This window comes from Schistocerca cancellata, chromosome 8, assembly GCF_023864275.1.
Source record: "Schistocerca cancellata isolate TAMUIC-IGC-003103 chromosome 8, iqSchCanc2.1, whole genome shotgun sequence".
Lineage (NCBI taxonomy): Eukaryota > Metazoa > Arthropoda > Insecta > Orthoptera > Acrididae > Schistocerca > Schistocerca cancellata.
In genome coordinates, this window is record NC_064633.1 from 293,321,148 (window position 1) to 293,339,404 (window position 18,257).

An 18,257-nucleotide genomic window follows, 5' to 3' on the forward strand; every position below is an offset into this window, starting at 1 on the left:
ATGCGTTTTAGACAGGTACGTGCCGAGAAAAACTGTGAGGGACGGGAAAAACCCACCGCGGTACAACAACAAAGTTAGGAAACTACTGCGAAAGCAAAGAGAGCTTCACTCCAAGTTTAAACGCAGCCAAAACCTCTCAGACAAACAGAAGCTAAACGATGTCAAAGTTAGCGTAAGGAGGGCTATGCGTGAAGCGTTCAGTGAATTCGAAAGTAAAATACTAGGTACCGACTTGACAGAAAATCCTAGGAAGTTCTGGTCTTACGTTAAATCAGTAAGTGGCTCGAAACATCATGTCCAGACACTCCGGGATGATGATGGCATTGAAACAGAGGATGACAAGTGTAAAGCTGAAATACTAAACACCTTTTTCCAAAGCTGTTTCACAGAGGAAGACCGCACTGCAGTTCCTTCTCTAAATCCTCGCACCAACGAAAAAATGGCTGACATTGAAATAAGTGTCCAAGGAATAGAAAAGCAACTGGAATCACTCAACAGAGGAAAGTCCACTGGACCTGACGGGATACCAATTCGATTCTACACAGAGTACGCGAAAGAACTTGCCCCCCTTCTAACAGCCGTGTACCGCAAGTCTCTAGAGGAACAGAAGGTTCCAAATGATTGGAAAAGAGCACAGGTAGTCCCAGTCTTCAAGAAGGGTCGTCGAGCAGATGCGCAAAACTATAGACCTATCTCTCTGACGTCGATCTGTTGTAGAATTTTAGAACATGTCTTTTGCTCGAGTATCATGTCGTTTTTGGAAACTCAGAATCTACTATGTAGGAATCAACATGGATTCCGGAAACAGCGATCGTGTGAAACCCAACTCGCTTTATTTGTTCATGAGACCCAGAAAATATTAGATACAGGCTCCCAGGTAGATGCCATTTTCCTTGACTTCCGGAAGGCGTTCGATACAGTTCCGCACTGTCGCCTGATAAACAAAGTAAGAGCCTACGGAATATCAGACCAGCTGTGTGGCTGGATTGAAGAGTTTTTAGCAAACAGAACACAGCATGTTGTTCTCAATGGAGAGACATCTACAGACGTTAAAGTAACCTCTGGCGTGCCACAGGGGAGTGTTATGGGACCATTGCTTTTCACAATATATATAAATGACCTAGTAGATAGTGTCGGAAGTTCCATGCGGCTTTTCGCGGATGATGCTGTAGTATACAGAGAAGTTGCAGCATTAGAAAATTGTAGCGAAATGCAGGAAGATCTGCAGCGGATAGACACTTGGTGCAGGAAGTGGCAACTGACCCTTAACATAGACAAATGTAATGTATTGCGAATACATAGAAAGAAGGATCCTTTATTGTATGATTATATGATAGCGGAACAAACACTGGTAGCAGTTACTTCTGTAAAATACCTGGGAGTATGCGTGCGGAACGATTTGAAGTGGAATGATCATATAAAATTAATTGTTGGTAAGGCGGGTACCAGGTTGAGATTCATTGGGAGAGTCCTTAGAAAATGTAGTCCATCAACAAAGGAGGTGGCTTACAAAACACTCGTTCGACCTATACTTGAGTATTGCTCATCAGTGTGGGATCCGTACCAGATCGGGTTGACGGAGGAGATAGAGAAGATCCAAAGAAGAGCGGCGCGTTTCGTCACAGGGTTATTTGGTAACCGTGATAGCGTTACGGAGATGTTTAACAAACTCAAGTGGCAGACTCTGCAAGAGAGGCGCTCTGCATCGCGGTGTAGCTTGCTCGCCAGGTTTCGAGAGGGTGCGTTTCTGGATGAGGTATCGAATATATTGCTTCCCCCTACTTATACCTCCCGAGGAGATCACGAATGTAAAATTAGAGAGATTAGAGCGCGCACAGAGGCTTTCAGACAGTCGTTCTTCCCGCGAGCCATACGCGACTGGAACAGGAAAGGGAGATAATGACAGTGGCACGTAAAGTGCCCTCCGCCACACACCGTTGGGTGGCTTGCGGAGTATAAATGTAGATGTAGATGTAGATGTACTTTATCATTAGTTATGTGATCTACCATCTAATCTTCAGCATTCTTCTGTAGCACTACATTTCAAAAGCTTCTATTCTCTTCTTGTCCAAACTATTTATTGTCCATGTTTCACTTCCATACATGGCTACACTCCATACAAATACTTTCAGAAACGACTTCCTGACACTTAAATCTATACTCGATGTTAAAAAATTTCTCTTCTTCACAAACGCTTTCCTCGCCATTGCCAGGCTACATTTTATATCTTCTCTACTTCGACCATCATCAGTTATTTTGCTCCCCAAATAGCAAAACTCCTTTACTACTTTAAGTGTCTCATTTTCTAATCTAATTCCCTCAGCATCACCCAACTTAATTCGACCACATTCCATTATCCTCATTTTGCTTTTGTTGATGTTCATCTTATATCCTCCTTTCAAGACACTGTCCACTCCATTCAACTGCTCTTCCAAGTCCTTTTCTGTCTCTGATAGAATTGCAATGTCATCAGCGAACCTCAAAGTTTTTATTTCTTCTCCATGGATTTTAATACCTACTCCGAATTTTTCTTTTGTTTCCTTTACTGCTTGCTCAATATACAGATTGAATAACATCAGGGAGAGGCTACAACCCTGTCTCACTCCCTTCCCAACCACTGCTTCCCTTTCATGCCATGGCCTTAATATTGTCATGATTTACGTTATCAGAGGCTTTGGTGAGGTCACAAAAGATGCCTCATACACACATATTATTGTAGAGACATCTGCTAACTTTTGAGACCACTTCATTTATTGTGTGAGTTTTACTGTACCCCTTCCTAAAACCATATTGATTATGTAAAATAATGCTGTGTAAAATAATGTTGTGACATTAATTACAATTTGCTATTTGATTGCGAATATCTCTTTCAAAAATTTATGAAAGAAACTGATAACAATGAGATAGTCCCTTTTCATCATTTGCCCTTTTTATGAGTTGGCTGAAGTTCAACATATTTTAATCGCTCTGCAAAACATGCTTCATCAAAATACTGGTTGATTATGAGGTAGAGTGGTTGTGTCATACTACGAAAGACTATTTTCAGTATTCTAGTGGGAACCTCATACCAACCCAATGGATTTAAATTTTTTTAGAGGCATTATGATTTTCATAACATCAGAGATTGAAACTTGGGAAAACTTAAAACCTGAGCAGTTTCTCTCTGTCATACTAGGATCTGTATTTGGTGGTGAGGGGTCACCAATTTTATTACAACTAGTGGAGGAATCATTGAAGTATCCATATATGGCATTGGGATCTGGAATAGCTCTACCATTTAACGTTAGTCTATAAGGGCAGTTTCTCTCCATTTCACTGCCAACTTCACTTTTTATAACAGACCACACAGATGTTGATACGTTTTTAGCATCTGAATTGAATCTGTTGTCTGAAGCACACTTTGCTAGTTTAAGGATACAGGGTACTTATAAATGGTTGAAAAACAGAAATCTTTTTTATGCCTTATTAAATTCTATAGTCTTTCCTGATTACATTGATATATATACATTACAGGGTTTCAAATGAAAAATGACCTATATATATCAAATTATAATGTTATGGTCATGTATGCTGCCATGCCCCCTTTATTTCTGTTACAGAAACAAGTATTATTTCGGACATCATTCCTTGACCGGTGTTGTAAGTGCTACTTCTCTGGAGAATGGAAAAGTCGTTGATGTTGAGCGCTTATCTACGTACTGCGACACCTGCCACGGTGATACTGAAGGACATATTGAAAGTCAGTGTTCTAAGAAATAAGATTGTTACAGTGGAGGTATGGAGTGTGATTGAGCTCCAAAAATATTTCAGATGTCAGTGTCCTTTTATAACGTTAGATATACGAAGTACCTAGGTGATGGGGACTCTAAAGCTTTCAATAAAATTAATGGGTTCAATGTTTATGGTGATACCTTGGTAACAAAATTGGAGTGTTGTGGACATGTGCAAAAGAGGATGGGTGCTAGATTGAGGAAGTTATGAAGAGAAATGAAAGGAAAGTTGTTACCTGTTGGAAAATCTCTGTCTGGCTAAGGCAGAATGACAGAAACTGAAATAGACCTTCTTCAGAGTTATTATGAACTGGCCATTACACAAACTGCATCTCTGAATGATGTTACAGCAATGATAAAAGTTGTATGGGCCACTTACTTTCATAAGTTGTCCACAGATGACCACCCTGTTCACAGACTTTGCCCTAAAGGAGTAGATACTTGGTATGGTTACCAAAAAGCAACAGAAAGTGGTCAAATATACCATCATAAGCATTATCTTCCTGAGCCTGTTGTCAATGAAATAAAACCAATTTTTAGAGACCTGAGTGGCCCTGTTTCGCTTATTACATGTCTTCATGGGGCACTCAGAAGACAAATTAAAGTTTCAACCATTGTGCATGGAAAAGATTACCCAAGAATATTTTTTTAGGACTAAATACATTAAAAGTTAGTGTACTAGATGCAGTGATATGTTTCAAGGATGGAGTGATAGGAAGGTTGGAAGTCCTAAGAAATTTAGGCATAAAATGTGACTCTAATAAGGAATATCAATTGCTTGCGTGTGACAAGAAGAACTGGGCACTGGAAACCAGAAGCAGTACCTACAGGAGGCCCACTAAGGACATCAGCAGATCCAGTCTCAAAAGTATCACCAAGGACATCTAATTTTACATCTATCAGTGAACACCAACAATCAACTACTACCACCCCAGCAACAGGAGGAAATACAGCAATTCCAGCAAGAAGAGCGACCATGTCATCTACAAGATTTTTTATTCCCAAAAAGCCTCAAGACCAAATTAGAATAACTAGTGCACCTATCAACACCACCTCTAGTAGCAGCCCTTGCAGCAAAAACAGAAACCACCTCAACGTCGACCACACAAGTAAAATGACCAGGCTGATGGAGAACTGCCCCTTTTCACCATCAGGACATTTTCTTATGACCAATGGAAAAAACCAACTCACGCTTCTAGATGAGAATGAAGATTTCTCACACAATTTAAATTCAGGAATAAAGGTAAGTGGTCAACCAAGTACAGTCAGAACAAACCTAAAATCTCACCAGGTCACTCTTCTTCATCAGAATATACAGTCATATATCTAAAAACAAAGATGATGTGACTTACCAAATGAAAGTGCTGGCAGGTCGACAGACACACAAACGAACACAAACATACACACAAAATTCAAGCTTTCGCAACAAACTGTTGCCTCATCAGGAAAGAGGGAAGGAGAGGGAAAGACGAAAGGATGTGGGTTTTAAGGGAGAGGGTAAGGAGTCATTCCAGTCCCGGGAGCGGAAAGATTTACCTTAGGGGGAAAAAAGGACGGGTACACACTCGCACACACACACACACATCCATCCACACATATACAGACACAAGCAGACATTCCGCTCCCGGGACTGGAATGACTCCTTACCCTCTCCCTTAAAACCCACATCCTTTCGTCTTTCCCTCTCCTTCCCTCTTTCCTGATGAGGCAACAGTTTGTTGCGAAAGCTTGAATTTTGTGTGTATGTTTGTGTTCGTTTGTGTGTCTGTCGACCTGCCAGCACTTTCATTTGTAAGTCACATCATCTTTGTTTTTAGATATATTTTTCCTCCGTGGAATGTTTCCTTCTATTATAAGAATATACAGTCACTTAGGAATAAAGTAAGAGAGATTGAAATCTTGCTATCAAGTGAACTCAGATACGTTAATATACTGTGCTTAACTGAACACTGGCTGAAAGAAAATGAGTTAAAGACAGTGAAAATAACGGATTATGTGTTATTAGCACAAACTTGTAGAAATAGGTTTACATGTGGAGGGAACTGCATATACATAAAGAAAGATATCGAATTCAATAACTTAGACAATGTTGAATCCTTAAACACTGAGAAAGATTTTGAAATATCAGGCATAGAAATTCCAGCATTCAAGTTAATTGCAATATGTTTATATCGATCTTCCGATGCCCACCTAAAAAAATTCAATACTCAGCTTGATACTTTACTAAATAAAGTAGTAACAAATCGAAAAACAGTTCTTATATGTGGAGACCTAAATGTAGACTTCAATAAGCGAAGCAATTCAAAATCTGAGCTGATGAACATATTAACAGCCAATAATTTGGAGATTACAATCCACTCCCCTACATGTGAAATGAATCATTCTAGCCCTACCATAGACCAAATAATAATAAGCTCCAAAACAAAATATAAATCAGTTGTAATTAAAGCTGGACTGGCAGACCATCATGCACAGGCTATAAGCTTTTGCGTAAACACTAATCCATCCTATAATTATATGAGGTAGACTACACACATGGGCAGAACTTTCAGTAATACTGCAGTACAAAAATTCCAGAATTATCTCCAACAAGAATCATGGGAGATAGTGTATAGTACAGAAAATATTTCTGATACGTTTCAGACATTCATGAATATTTTTAAATATTATTTTGGACTTGCTTTTCCATTGAAAACCAAAACAATGCAAACCACTAAAAGCAACAAGTGGATTACTAGTGGTATAAGGAAATCTTGTGCTAGAAAATGGTACCTTCACAATATTGCAAGAAGCTACAACACAACTCAGGAGTTTGATAGTTACTTTAAAAAATATAAATCTATCTTAAACAAAATAATAAAGGAGGCAAAGAAATGAGACAATGACAAATACATAGAAGATGTTTCAAACAGAACCAAAGCAATCCAGCAAGTTGTAAAAAAAGAAACCAAATCTTACAAAAGTAGAGTTAATGATATAGTATTAAAGGCTGGCTTGGAAAACATTAATAACCCACAGGAAGTAGCTAATATGTTTAATAACTATTTTATAAATGTAACAGAGAAACTACTACAACAGACTTCTAATAGAAAACAGCATACAGAAACGGGAAAAAGTCTCAAGCAGATCAATGTTTCTGTAACCAACAAATGTAGAATAAGTACAGGTTACAATAAAAAGTCTCAAAATGAAACACTCTGCAGGTGTAGATGATATACCTGATTTCATTATAAAGAAGTGTGGGGACTTGATTACTGAGCCCTTAACCCACCTATGTAACCTATCTTTTGCTACAGGAGCTTTTCCTTCATGTTTGAAAATAGCAAAAGTAAAGCCATTATACAAGAAAGGAAACAAAGAAGACATTTCCAACTACAGACCACTGGCACTTCTACTGTTTTCTCAAAAATATTAGAAAGGCTTTTCAGTAAGAGGCTAACAGACTTCTTAGAGGTAAATGGCATTCTGTCAGAATCTCAACATGGATTTAGAGCAAACCGCTCAACTGAAGCTGCAGTTCACTCCTTTCTATTAGAGGTACTGATAGCATTAGACAACAAAAAACTTACAATGGGCATATTTTTAGATTTGTCATAGGCATTTGACACCATAAATCATGACAAATTGCTACACCAGCTAGAAAATCTTGGCATTAGGGGAACAGCTAACAACTGGCTCAGCTCTTATCTTAAGAACAGGGAACAATATGTGGAAATAGATCAAGAATTGGACAATGTCATAAGGAAATATAATTCCAAGCTACTGACTGTTAAATATGGAGTGCCACAAGGATCAGTAATGTGTTCTGTACTGTTCTTACTCTATGTAAATGACCTAAATAAAAGCAATGACAGCAGTAAAATATTTCAATTTGCTGATGATACAAGTGTTCTAATTGCAGGAAACTCAGAAGAAACTCTTGTAAAAAACATAAAAGAAGCCACTGACATGCTAACATGTTACTTTGATGACAATAACTTAATAATAAACACTGAAAAAACTGTAGCTATGGATATACACACAGCACAAACAAAAAATCTGATATCACCCAATCTAGAGCTATATGGACAGCAATTGCCAAAACAGCCTGTACCAAATTTCTTGGACTTCATCTACAAGACAACTTGAAATGGAAAGCATATAGTGAGCAAATGAACAAAAAATTAAGTACTTCTTGTTTTGTGCTGTGTACATTAAAAAATTGTACCAGCTACAACATCCTTCAGTGTGTATATTATGCAGTTGTACACTCTCACCTCCAGTATGGGATTATGATCTGGGGAAATACTGAAGATGCCATCAAAACATTCAAAATTCAAAAAAAAAAATATAAGAATAATGAAAGGGGTAGATAATCGCAAATCATGTAGATCACTGTTTCAAAAAAGGATGAACCTGCCACTTCCTTGCATATATATACTTGAAAATATAATGTATTTAAAGCAAAACTTACATACAAAAATACCACTCAACACTCAAAATCACACAATACACAGCTATGATACAAGACAAAAATTGGATGTACATGTTCAAAGCGCCAACACAAAGTTATTTCAAAACAGCCTTATCCATCCTAGTATCAAACTATAGAATTCCTTACTAGATACCATTAAACACATACAAAACATTGGTCACTTCAAATTTAAACTGAAGCCGTACTTGGTTGATCACTGCTTTTACACAGTAAATGAATACCTACAAAACTAAATGTTTGTGTGTTTACGCAATGTAGTCCCATTCAGAAGAACATTTGTATTTTATCTCTCTGCATATAGCGTAACAACATTTATTTAAGTATTCATCATTAATTGATATATTTTGATATATTAATGTGTTATGTGTTATTATGTACAAAGGTATATTATATGTAAAACTGTTAATATTAACAAAAAAACAAATATCTCTTGCACATTGTGCAGCTGTAGATGAAAATGGATCAATAAATTAATAAATCAACAGACAATGGGTGCATGAAAGTGAAATATTCGCTCTTCAAGCTACCAAAGAAGCAAGAAGTGCAAAAGAGGAAGCTTGAAGATGACAAAATGCTGCATGATGAAGACTATGCTTCAGGAATGTTCTGAGGCACAGTTTAATTGGACTCATACCTTCATTCGCAATTTCCCCCAAGTTGTATTTTTCAGAATTCAGGTACAATTATTTCCTGAAGTTTATAAAACATTGCACTAATTTTTTTTCTGTAACTTGCAATAGTCCATACTTGTGTAGTAGGCCTAAGCTTTATTGCAGAATAAACTAAACCATAGAAAAAATAACACTTTTATTAGGAAAAAAATATAAAAATTAAAGTGTAAGATGTGATATTTTTTAACCTTGTAATATACATAATAGGTGGAATTAAGTAAGTGTAGTACCTCATCCATCATGTCATGCATATCTGGTAAAAATTTGGTCTCCTTCAAATGTATAACATTGGATTAAATGGTACCTCAATTTGAGGAAGCATTTTGAGGACAAAATTGCATCAATTTCTTTGTAATTTTTAATAACCCTAAGCAGGTTCAAAAATATTCGAAATACTTCTAATATGTTTAGAAAGTGTGCTGCAAAACCAGTATCAACAAAAAATCTGTACAAATATACATTACAAACAGCGCCTGAAAGAAAGAGGTGTTGATCTTTACTTAATATTGAGCCAGAGAAGTACCATGTATCCTTAACTACTTTGTCAATTTTTTTGTATGTGTTTACATATTTAAGTAATTCAGGGTTTTGATTAACTTTTGCATCCATATGCAGTTTCCTCCCCTTAATGATGGATATTTTGATTCATTTTGCCATTCATGCTCTACTTTTATCAGACTTAGTCCATACTGTTACAAAGGGAAGCATTCATTGAAAATACTCATGACTTTTGTTAAAAAGTTATTATATCTGTCATTTGTTAAAGTATGTTTGCTGGCTCACCACATGGTTAGGCTATGGTTTGTAATAAATATCTCCACAATTTCTTGACTGAAGTTCCTACATATTTTTGTTGTGTAGCCGGTATTTAATTTTGATAGTGATAACCTACAGACAGTGCTGCATGGTTTGATACACCAAAATCTGGAATAAAATTTTCTTTTACAGAGAAATTACAGCTCCTTACAATATTATCAATACATGTTGAAACAGTTTGTGTCACTCTTGTGCACTGGTCAAAATTTAGATTTAGTCCATTTGTGGCTGTCTAACTCTTTACATGTGGAGCACATTTGTCATCAGTTCTTACAGCTATGTTGAAGTTAACATATATAACAGTTTTTAATGTATGTAATAATGTTTCATTTATCTAGGAATACAGTGCCTATACAGTACCCAAAGGTGTGACATATGCTGATGATTAACTTTTGAATGTAAAGACAGAGATTTAGGAACCAGGTTTTAAATTGTAAGACATTTCCGGGGGCAGATGTGGACTCTGGCCACAATCTATTGGTTATGAACTGTAGATTAAAACTGAAGAAACTGCAAAAAGGTGGGAATTTAAGGAGATGGGACCTGGATAAACTGACTAAACCAGAGGTTGTACAGAGTTTCAGGGAGAGCATAAGGGAACAATTGACAGGAATAGGGAAAGGAAATACAGTAGTAGAAGACTGGGTAGCTCTGAGGGATGAAGTAGTGAAGGCAGCACAGGATCAAGTAGGTAAAAAGACAAGGGCTAGTAGAAATCCTTAGGTAACAGAAGAAATATTGAATTTAATTGATGAAAGGAGAAAATATAAAATGCAGTAAATGAAGCAGGCAAAAAGGAACTTATGCGTCTCAAAAATGAGATCGACAGGAAGTGCAAAATGGCTAAGCAGGGATGGCTAGAGGACAAATGTAAGGATGTAGAGGCTTATCTCAAGAGGAGTAAGATAGATACTGCCTACAGGAAAATTAAAGAGACCTTTGGAGAAAAGAGAGCCACTTGCATGAATATCAAGAGCTCAGATGGAAACCCAGTTCTAAGCAAAGAAGGGAAAGCAGAAAGGTGAAAGGAGTATATAGAGGGTCTAGACAAGGGCTATGTACTTGAGGACAATATTATGGAAATGGAAGAGGATGTAAATGAAGATGAAATGGGAGATACGATACTGCATGAAGAGTTTGACAGAGCACTGAAAGACCTGAGTCGAAACAAGGCCCCGGGAGTAGTCAAGATTCCATTAGAACTACTGACAGGCTTGAGAGAGCCAGTCCTGACAAAACTCTACCATCTGGTGAGCAAGATGTGCGAGACAGGCGAAATACCCTGACTTCAAGAAGAATATAATAATTCCAATCCCAAAGAAAGCAGGTGTTGACAGATGCGAAAATTCCTGAACAATCAGTTTAATACATCACAGCTGCAAAATACTAATGCGAATTCTTTAAAAACGAATGTAAAAACTGGTAGAAGCCGACCTCGCGGAAGATCAGTTTGGACTCCATAGAAATGTTGGAACACGCGAGGCAATACTGTACCTTACAACTTATCTTAGAAGAAAGATTAAAGAAAGGCAAACCTACGTTTCTAGCATTTGTAGACTTAGAGAAAGCTTTTGACAATGCTGACTGGAATACTCTCTTTCAAATTCTAAAGGTGGCAGGGGTAAAATACAGGGAGCGAAAGGCTATTTACAATTTGTACAGAAACCAAATGGCAGTCATAAGAGTCGAGGGGCATGAAAGGGAAGCAGTGGTTGGGAAGGGAGTGAGACAAGGTTGTAGGCTCTCCCAATGTTATTCAATCTGTATATTGAGCAAGCAGTAAAGGAAACAAAAGAAACATTTGGAGTAGGTATTAAAATCCACGGAGAAGAAATAAAAACTTTGAGGTTCGCCGATGACATTGTAATTCTGTCAGAGATAGCAAAGGACTCGGAAGAGCAGTTGAACGGGATGGACAGTGTCTTGAAAGGAGGATATAAGATGAACACCAACAAAAGCAAAACGAGGATAATGGAATGTAGTTGAATTAAGTCAGGTGATGCTGAGGGAATTAGATTAGGAAATGAGATGCTTAAATTAGTAAAGGAGTTTTGCTGTTTCGGAAGCAAAATAACTGATGATGGTCAAAGTAGAGAGGATATAAAATGTAGGCTGGCAATGCCAAGGAAAGCGTTTCTGAAGAAGAGAAATTTTTTAACATCAAGTATAGATTTAAGTGTCAGGAAGTCGTTTCTGAAAGTATCTGTATGGAGTGTAGCCATGTACGGAAGTGAAACATGGATGATAAATAGTTTGGACCAGAAGGGAATAGAAGCTTTTGAAATGTGGTGTTACAGTAGAATGCTGAAGATTAGATGGGTACATCACATAACTAATGAGAAGGTATTGAATAGAATTAGGGAGAAGAAGAGTTTGTGGCACAACTTGACAAGAAGAAGGGACCGGTTGGTAGGACATGTTCTGAGGCATCGCAGGATCACAAATTTAGCATTGTAGGGCAACGCGGAGGGTAAAAATTGTAGAGGGAGACCAAAAGATGAATACACTAAGCAGATTCAGAAAGATGTAGGTTCCAGTAAGTACTGGGAGATGAAGAAGCTTGCACAGGATAGAGTAGCATGGAGAGCTACATCAAACCAGTCTCAGGACTGAAGACCACAACTTTCAAATATAAGTTATTCATTTATATGACAAAAATTCTCTCTGCTTTCAGAGTCTACTGAGGAAGTAACTGGTATGCAAGAGGCTCTATAACCACTAGCTCTACGGTGGTAGCCATTTTGTAGTCTGTAAACTTATTGAAGAGACTGATATTTTCAGTTTCGGACATATGTTCATTTAGACATATTACCTTTAGGAGCTACTAACTTTAAAAAGATGTTAAACCCTAATCTTCTTTCCGTTTCCCACCCATTACATCATGCTACATCTTTTAGTCTGGACACTCCATAGATATATAGACTAACTAACAACAAAGATTGCTCTGGTGTGGTCCTACCCACCCAGTAAAAGATTTTAATTTCTTGCTTTATGTAAAACAGTGTTTGCTGTAATAAATGCAATGCATATAGAGCTTACTGCAATATTTTATCAATTGTTGGGCGCCTACCAGGCCTATGGTGTGGGTGTAAATTTTATTCATCGCACTGTTTTATTTCTGTCTTATGTAACAATGATTCACCTGTTATTGTTATGTTTCTGGCGTTTAATTTTTTGAGTGCGCCGTTACTAAAAATTGTGTGTTCCCCTTGCATTGGCTGTACACATTTGTCAAATGTCTCGAAAGTACTGAAGGTATTGTGTAAGTCCAGACAGAAGTTACCGAATTTGAGGCTCCTCCTTGGAACTTTTTATTGATTTATAACACTTGACTCATCGTCTGTGCCTTATCCTTCACCACTTGACCCATAGTTGAAGTGTGACTTTCCTTCTTCCATCTTACAAGGCTGCGTAAATACATTTATAACTTACCATGTCGCAAATCTATCATTTCTTAAACAATATTTCGTCGACGAACAATATTCATTACAGTAACATCATCCGGTAAGATGCCCCACCTGCTTTCCTCGAACACAATGTTGAGTGTCTTGCTACCACCATTGCCCCATTTCGCCATAAGAAACAAGTATAGCGTGCCTCCCAGCATAGTGAAAACTTCACATCAATTTGGTGGGTGCGTTAATTGCCTATTTATTGAAGTAGCGCCTCATCTGGCCTCACGAGGTTGAGTAGACTCTGTTTCAGGGCTTTTCACCTCAGTAAAACTCGGAATCGAACTCCGGACCTCTGCTTCAGTTGTAAGCAACTATATGCAATTAGTAATTTTATTATCATATTGATCATACGTTGCATGCAGGGAAGCATATGATGATGTAGGCCAAGTCAACTCTTCCATGCCCACGGAAACGGCCGTGAAAAAACTATTAGCTTTTTTTTTTTTTTTTAATCCTTGATGCTCATCTGTTGGTTTTTATCCGAGATCACTCTTTTCATCTGTTGAAACTTGTTCTATAGTACAGTGTTGGCTGGTATAGTATGTACATTAGCACGCTTGCCAAGGGATGCACTGTGTATAATAAATAACGTTACGGTAGCTTCATTCGTCATTCAATATACAATTATACATAAAGAAGCAGGCTGTGGACACCAATGGTTTCAGTTGTGAACTTGAGCCACTACGCATCTCAGTTCCGGTACGAGTGAAATAGGAAGGGATAGTAACAGTGACAGTATGACAGTACTATCAAGAGTGCAGTAACATGCTGCACTTCTGTCTGTGTTACGAAATAATACTCATCGTCAAGTCATTTGCGTGATAAGTACTACATCCCGCATCCTGCTGTTGTTATTATTATTATTATTATTATTGTTACTCATTACAGAAACAAATACGGTACCCGTACCTGACATGGTAACAGGTTCGCCTTGCGCAGACGAGACACTACTTCATAACAGTTTCGTCTTGCACAGAAGACACACTCCTCTTAACACCAAGGCCGACGCGAACTAAACAGCTGCTCGAATCAGACAGCAGCTAGCACGTGACAGTCGTAAGCCAGCGGCGAGAGTATATTGGCGCCAAAAGATAAATTAGTGGCCAGAATTCACAAGCTTTCGTAGTTTTCTGTGACACGGAAGATGAATCCCTGCAGAGCGAAGTATCTAATATTTTTAATGGCCAGCATCAGAATTGCAGATACATGCTATGTTTGACTTGTAGAGTACCAAATTGCGTAACTTTTTGCGATAAGAACGTTATCAATGAATCTTCCTTGATAAGGACGTACCTTTATGTATTACGGAGTCCTTACAGACACAGATTGTAGCAAGGGGCGATTCAAGGTCGGGCGGGGCGCGTAGCAGCAATGGATGAACTGCGAGGCCTCTATTCGGCAGTAACTATATGTTTTTAAATGTTTTGTATTACTTCTGTACAATACGTGAACGTTGTTGTTGAAATCGGATTTGATGCAGCTCTGCATACTAGCCTATCCTATGCCAGTTTCAACATTTCTGCATAACTACTGCAACCCACATCCGTTTGAACATGCTTACTGTATTCATCCTTTCGTCTCCCTAAACAATTTTTACCCCCTAACTTCCCTTTATTACCAAACTGACGATTCCTTGATGCCTCACAACGTGTCAAATCAACTAATCCCTTCTAGTAGTCCAATTGTACCATAAATTTCTTTTGCCCCGAATTCGAATAAGTACCTTCTCATTAGTTACGGTACTCGATCTGCCTATATAATCCTCAGCGTTGTTTTCAGTAGCACCACGTTTCGAAAGCTTCTATTCTCTTCTTGTCTGAACTGCTTATCGTTCACATTTCACTTCTGTGCAGCGCTACATTCCAGACAAATACAGTGCTTTCAAAGAAGTATTTCTAACACTTAAATTTATGTTCGCCAATTACGAATTCCTGAGTTTGTAAGTCCTTTCCATGCTATCGCCAGTGCGTTTTATATCTTCTGTACTTCGGCCATCATCAGTCATTTTGATGCCAAAACAGCGAAACTCGTCAAATACTTTTGGTGTCTTATTTTATAATCTAATTTTCTCAGCATCCCCTATTTAATTTGATAGAAACAGAACAATAAGATGATTATGAAGTTCTGCACATTTCGGATTTTTGGCTATGGAAATTCAGAAAGTTCTAAAGAAATACAGGCACGCAATATCCTTAAATAAATCTAAATACAATGTCCAGTTCGTTTAGATATTGTAGTTTACAGTAACAAAATCGAGCAGGTTACCAAATTTAACAGGGTAGGATATTTGATATCCTATAGTTGCACACCAACTAATTTACTTAGCATGGCTGAATACAGTAACATTACTCTGGTGGTTTTTATACACCAGAGCAGGGTCACGAACTTTTAGGTGCAGAAAATCATACCAGCCATTCCAAACTATAGATTTTGACATAAAATTGTTGTACATCATACACAAAATGATAAATCAAGCGCACATATTTAACTATTAGTAGTAGAAATAGTTAAACTAATGATAATAAAAGGAAATCTTATACTTTAGATCGCTTCAAGGGGCCCTGAAGACATTGAAATAGCTCGAAAACTACACATCGGATCAAAAAAAGTTATAATTCCACCCTACACAGTACGTGGGTGGCGAGGGGTAACTTCGAAATCTTCAGTGGGAAGCGCCATTGTTTCTTGCAGATTACGATTCTACGGCAAAATCTTAAGAAACATTTGTCTGAAGCATTTTCTTTGTTTCATCACAGATGGAACTGTTATCGGAGGAATAGGAATGGGTACGCAATCAAAATTTATGGATTGCTACTCAATGACACTTGAATATTCAATGGCACATAGGACCCCACCTCTATGCTGTGAGGGTACAACAGGCCAGTATTTCATAACTTCAAATTGGAAACCCTCTTCGCAACGTTTTATTACTCCAACACATGAAACAGAAGAGACAACTCGATCAGGCCCGGATCTATGATAATTCCGAACCGAGGCAAAAATTTGATAGTGGCGAAACCTCCCCCCCCCCCCTCCATTATCCCTACCTCGAGCGTTTGAGATAGATAGGACGTTAAAACTTTTTTTAAAAATATGTTCATTTTGTAGCACACATCTTTCTGAAGAGTTTGATACATAAAACATGTATGTTTGAAGACACAGTATTTGGTTTAAAGTGTGCCAAAGCGCAGTGCCACACCTCTTCACAAAGCATTCTTTTATCGCATGTCACTATATTTCACTCTGTGGAATTCAAATGTGTATATTTTGTAATAGAGGCCATCAAACCTGTATTCAGGACAGTGGAAATAACAATGTTCTGTGTGCCTCTCCTGCTCAAAGTCGCCTACTCCCCTTAAAAGAAACTCACAAATAATGGGTCTACCGGTCTAGTGCAGCAGGGGATACAACCCGTCGGCTTTGAACAATGACGTCACAAGTCGCCAGAGAGCATGTATTACAAAGATGAAAGAGCTGAGGAGAATGTTGAGAAACAAAGGAATGCGAGAGAGATAAACATTGATCTTGTCAAAAGCCGAGAAGCGATTCTTCTTAGTGTTGTAGCTCCCTTCAGTAGCTAATAAGTGTTTTTTTGGCTTTTTTTAAAAACAATCTCACGAGATAGAATAAACTGATCCTACTTTATTAAGCAATAGTGTTTTTTGGCTTTTTAAAAAAAAATCTCACGACATAGAATAAACTGATCCTACTTTATTAAGCAATATCTTGTCAAAATCCGAGAAGCGATTCTTCGTAGTGTTGTAGCTGCCTTCAGTAGGTGATAAAGTGTTTTTTGGCTTTTTTAAAAAAAACAATCTCACGAGATAGAATAAACTGATCCTACTTTATTAAGCAATCAGTAAAAAAACGAAATTGAAACATAACAGCAAAAGCTGTTATGTTTTAGTTTAGTTTTTTTTTATTGATTGCTTAATAAAGTAGGATCAGTTTATTCTATCTCGTGAGATTTTTTTTTTTCAAAAGCCAAAAAACACAATCCACATTACCTCAATATCATTACGAAAAATATTAAGTACCGGCCGAATAAAAAACAAACAATTAAGTTAACTAAATCACACGTTTAATGATGTACCGAATATCAAGCGATCGCTATTATCTATGCCTCGAAGTGAAGACATTACGATCTATGACTAAGGAATGGCGTCATTGTTCAAAGCGGACGGGTTGTATCCCCTGCTGCACTAGACCCCAAATAATACTGGGTTGGATTATTTGCGACTGGGAGAATAAGAACTATTCAGAAAATTTGCACTCTTTATTGCCTATTAGCTAACAACTTTCTCTTTTGTGTGATATAAAATTAAATATAGGAAACATACAACCAATAAGGACAGGAGACAAGGAAGACAGAACACATTTCTTCAGTCCTTAGGTCCTAGCATTTTTTTCTCTCTAATATTGCTACATCTTTACAGGGTGTAGTTTCCTTTCTGGGGAAGAATCTATTACCTCATCAAAGTTCGTTGAACGTTTTGCTAGATGAAAAATCAAAATGTCGTTGTCTAATACTGAAAAAGCTGTTAGTACGAATAGTACGCAAGAATGGTGTGGTTTCTCGATTTGATTACGTCTATTTTGTCATGTTATGCTAGACAAAACGAAGTAGACCTATCTAATATTGCAGCAGTTGTAATACACGCTGAATAAGCGAGAGTGTTTTGGCACAAATCGTCATTTTTATGTACCTCATTTACAGAAATAACACGACAGAATATAATTCACGAAGTACCACATCAAATACCTATTTCGCCTACGACAAGCGAAACGTTTTATGTTAGGAATTAGTTTCACATTTCATTCATATATTCCAGTTTCTCAAGCAAGAGATTGAAATTTTTATACGCATTTGGAATCATCATATACTTCCATACAATTTGCGAGATGCCGCCGTTTCTTCTCCCTCTTCGTTCTAACAAGCAATCTTGTCGTCATCAGGTTACCTTCCATTCAGAAAGCTGTTGCACTCACCGACTGTTATATTAACTTGTAAATTATAGAGTGCAGCGATCAGTCGTCCTTTTTAAATTTTATTGTGCAGATCTAGATTTCG

General features: G+C 37.6%; 1 protein-coding gene across 4 annotated transcripts in view; it reads right to left on the reverse strand.

The window, feature by feature from the left end:
* LOC126095236 (D-threo-3-hydroxyaspartate dehydratase-like) overlaps nt 1–18,257 on the reverse strand; it is a 371,140-nt gene that overhangs the window by 121,142 nt on the left and 231,741 nt on the right. Inside the window, exon 1 of one of the 4 annotated variants that reach the window (XM_049909988.1) lies at nt 14,096–14,236. The exons of 1 other annotated variant lie outside the window; for it this stretch is intronic. In XM_049909988.1, the coding sequence (XP_049765945.1) occupies nt 14,096–14,102 (7 nt within the window). In that variant the 5' untranslated portion in view covers nt 14,103–14,236. Of the gene's footprint in view, nt 1–13,163; nt 13,198–13,249; nt 13,308–14,095; nt 14,237–18,257 lie in introns of those variants that run through there. 2 more of the 4 variants (XM_049909986.1, XM_049909987.1) reach the window with 2 other exon arrangements.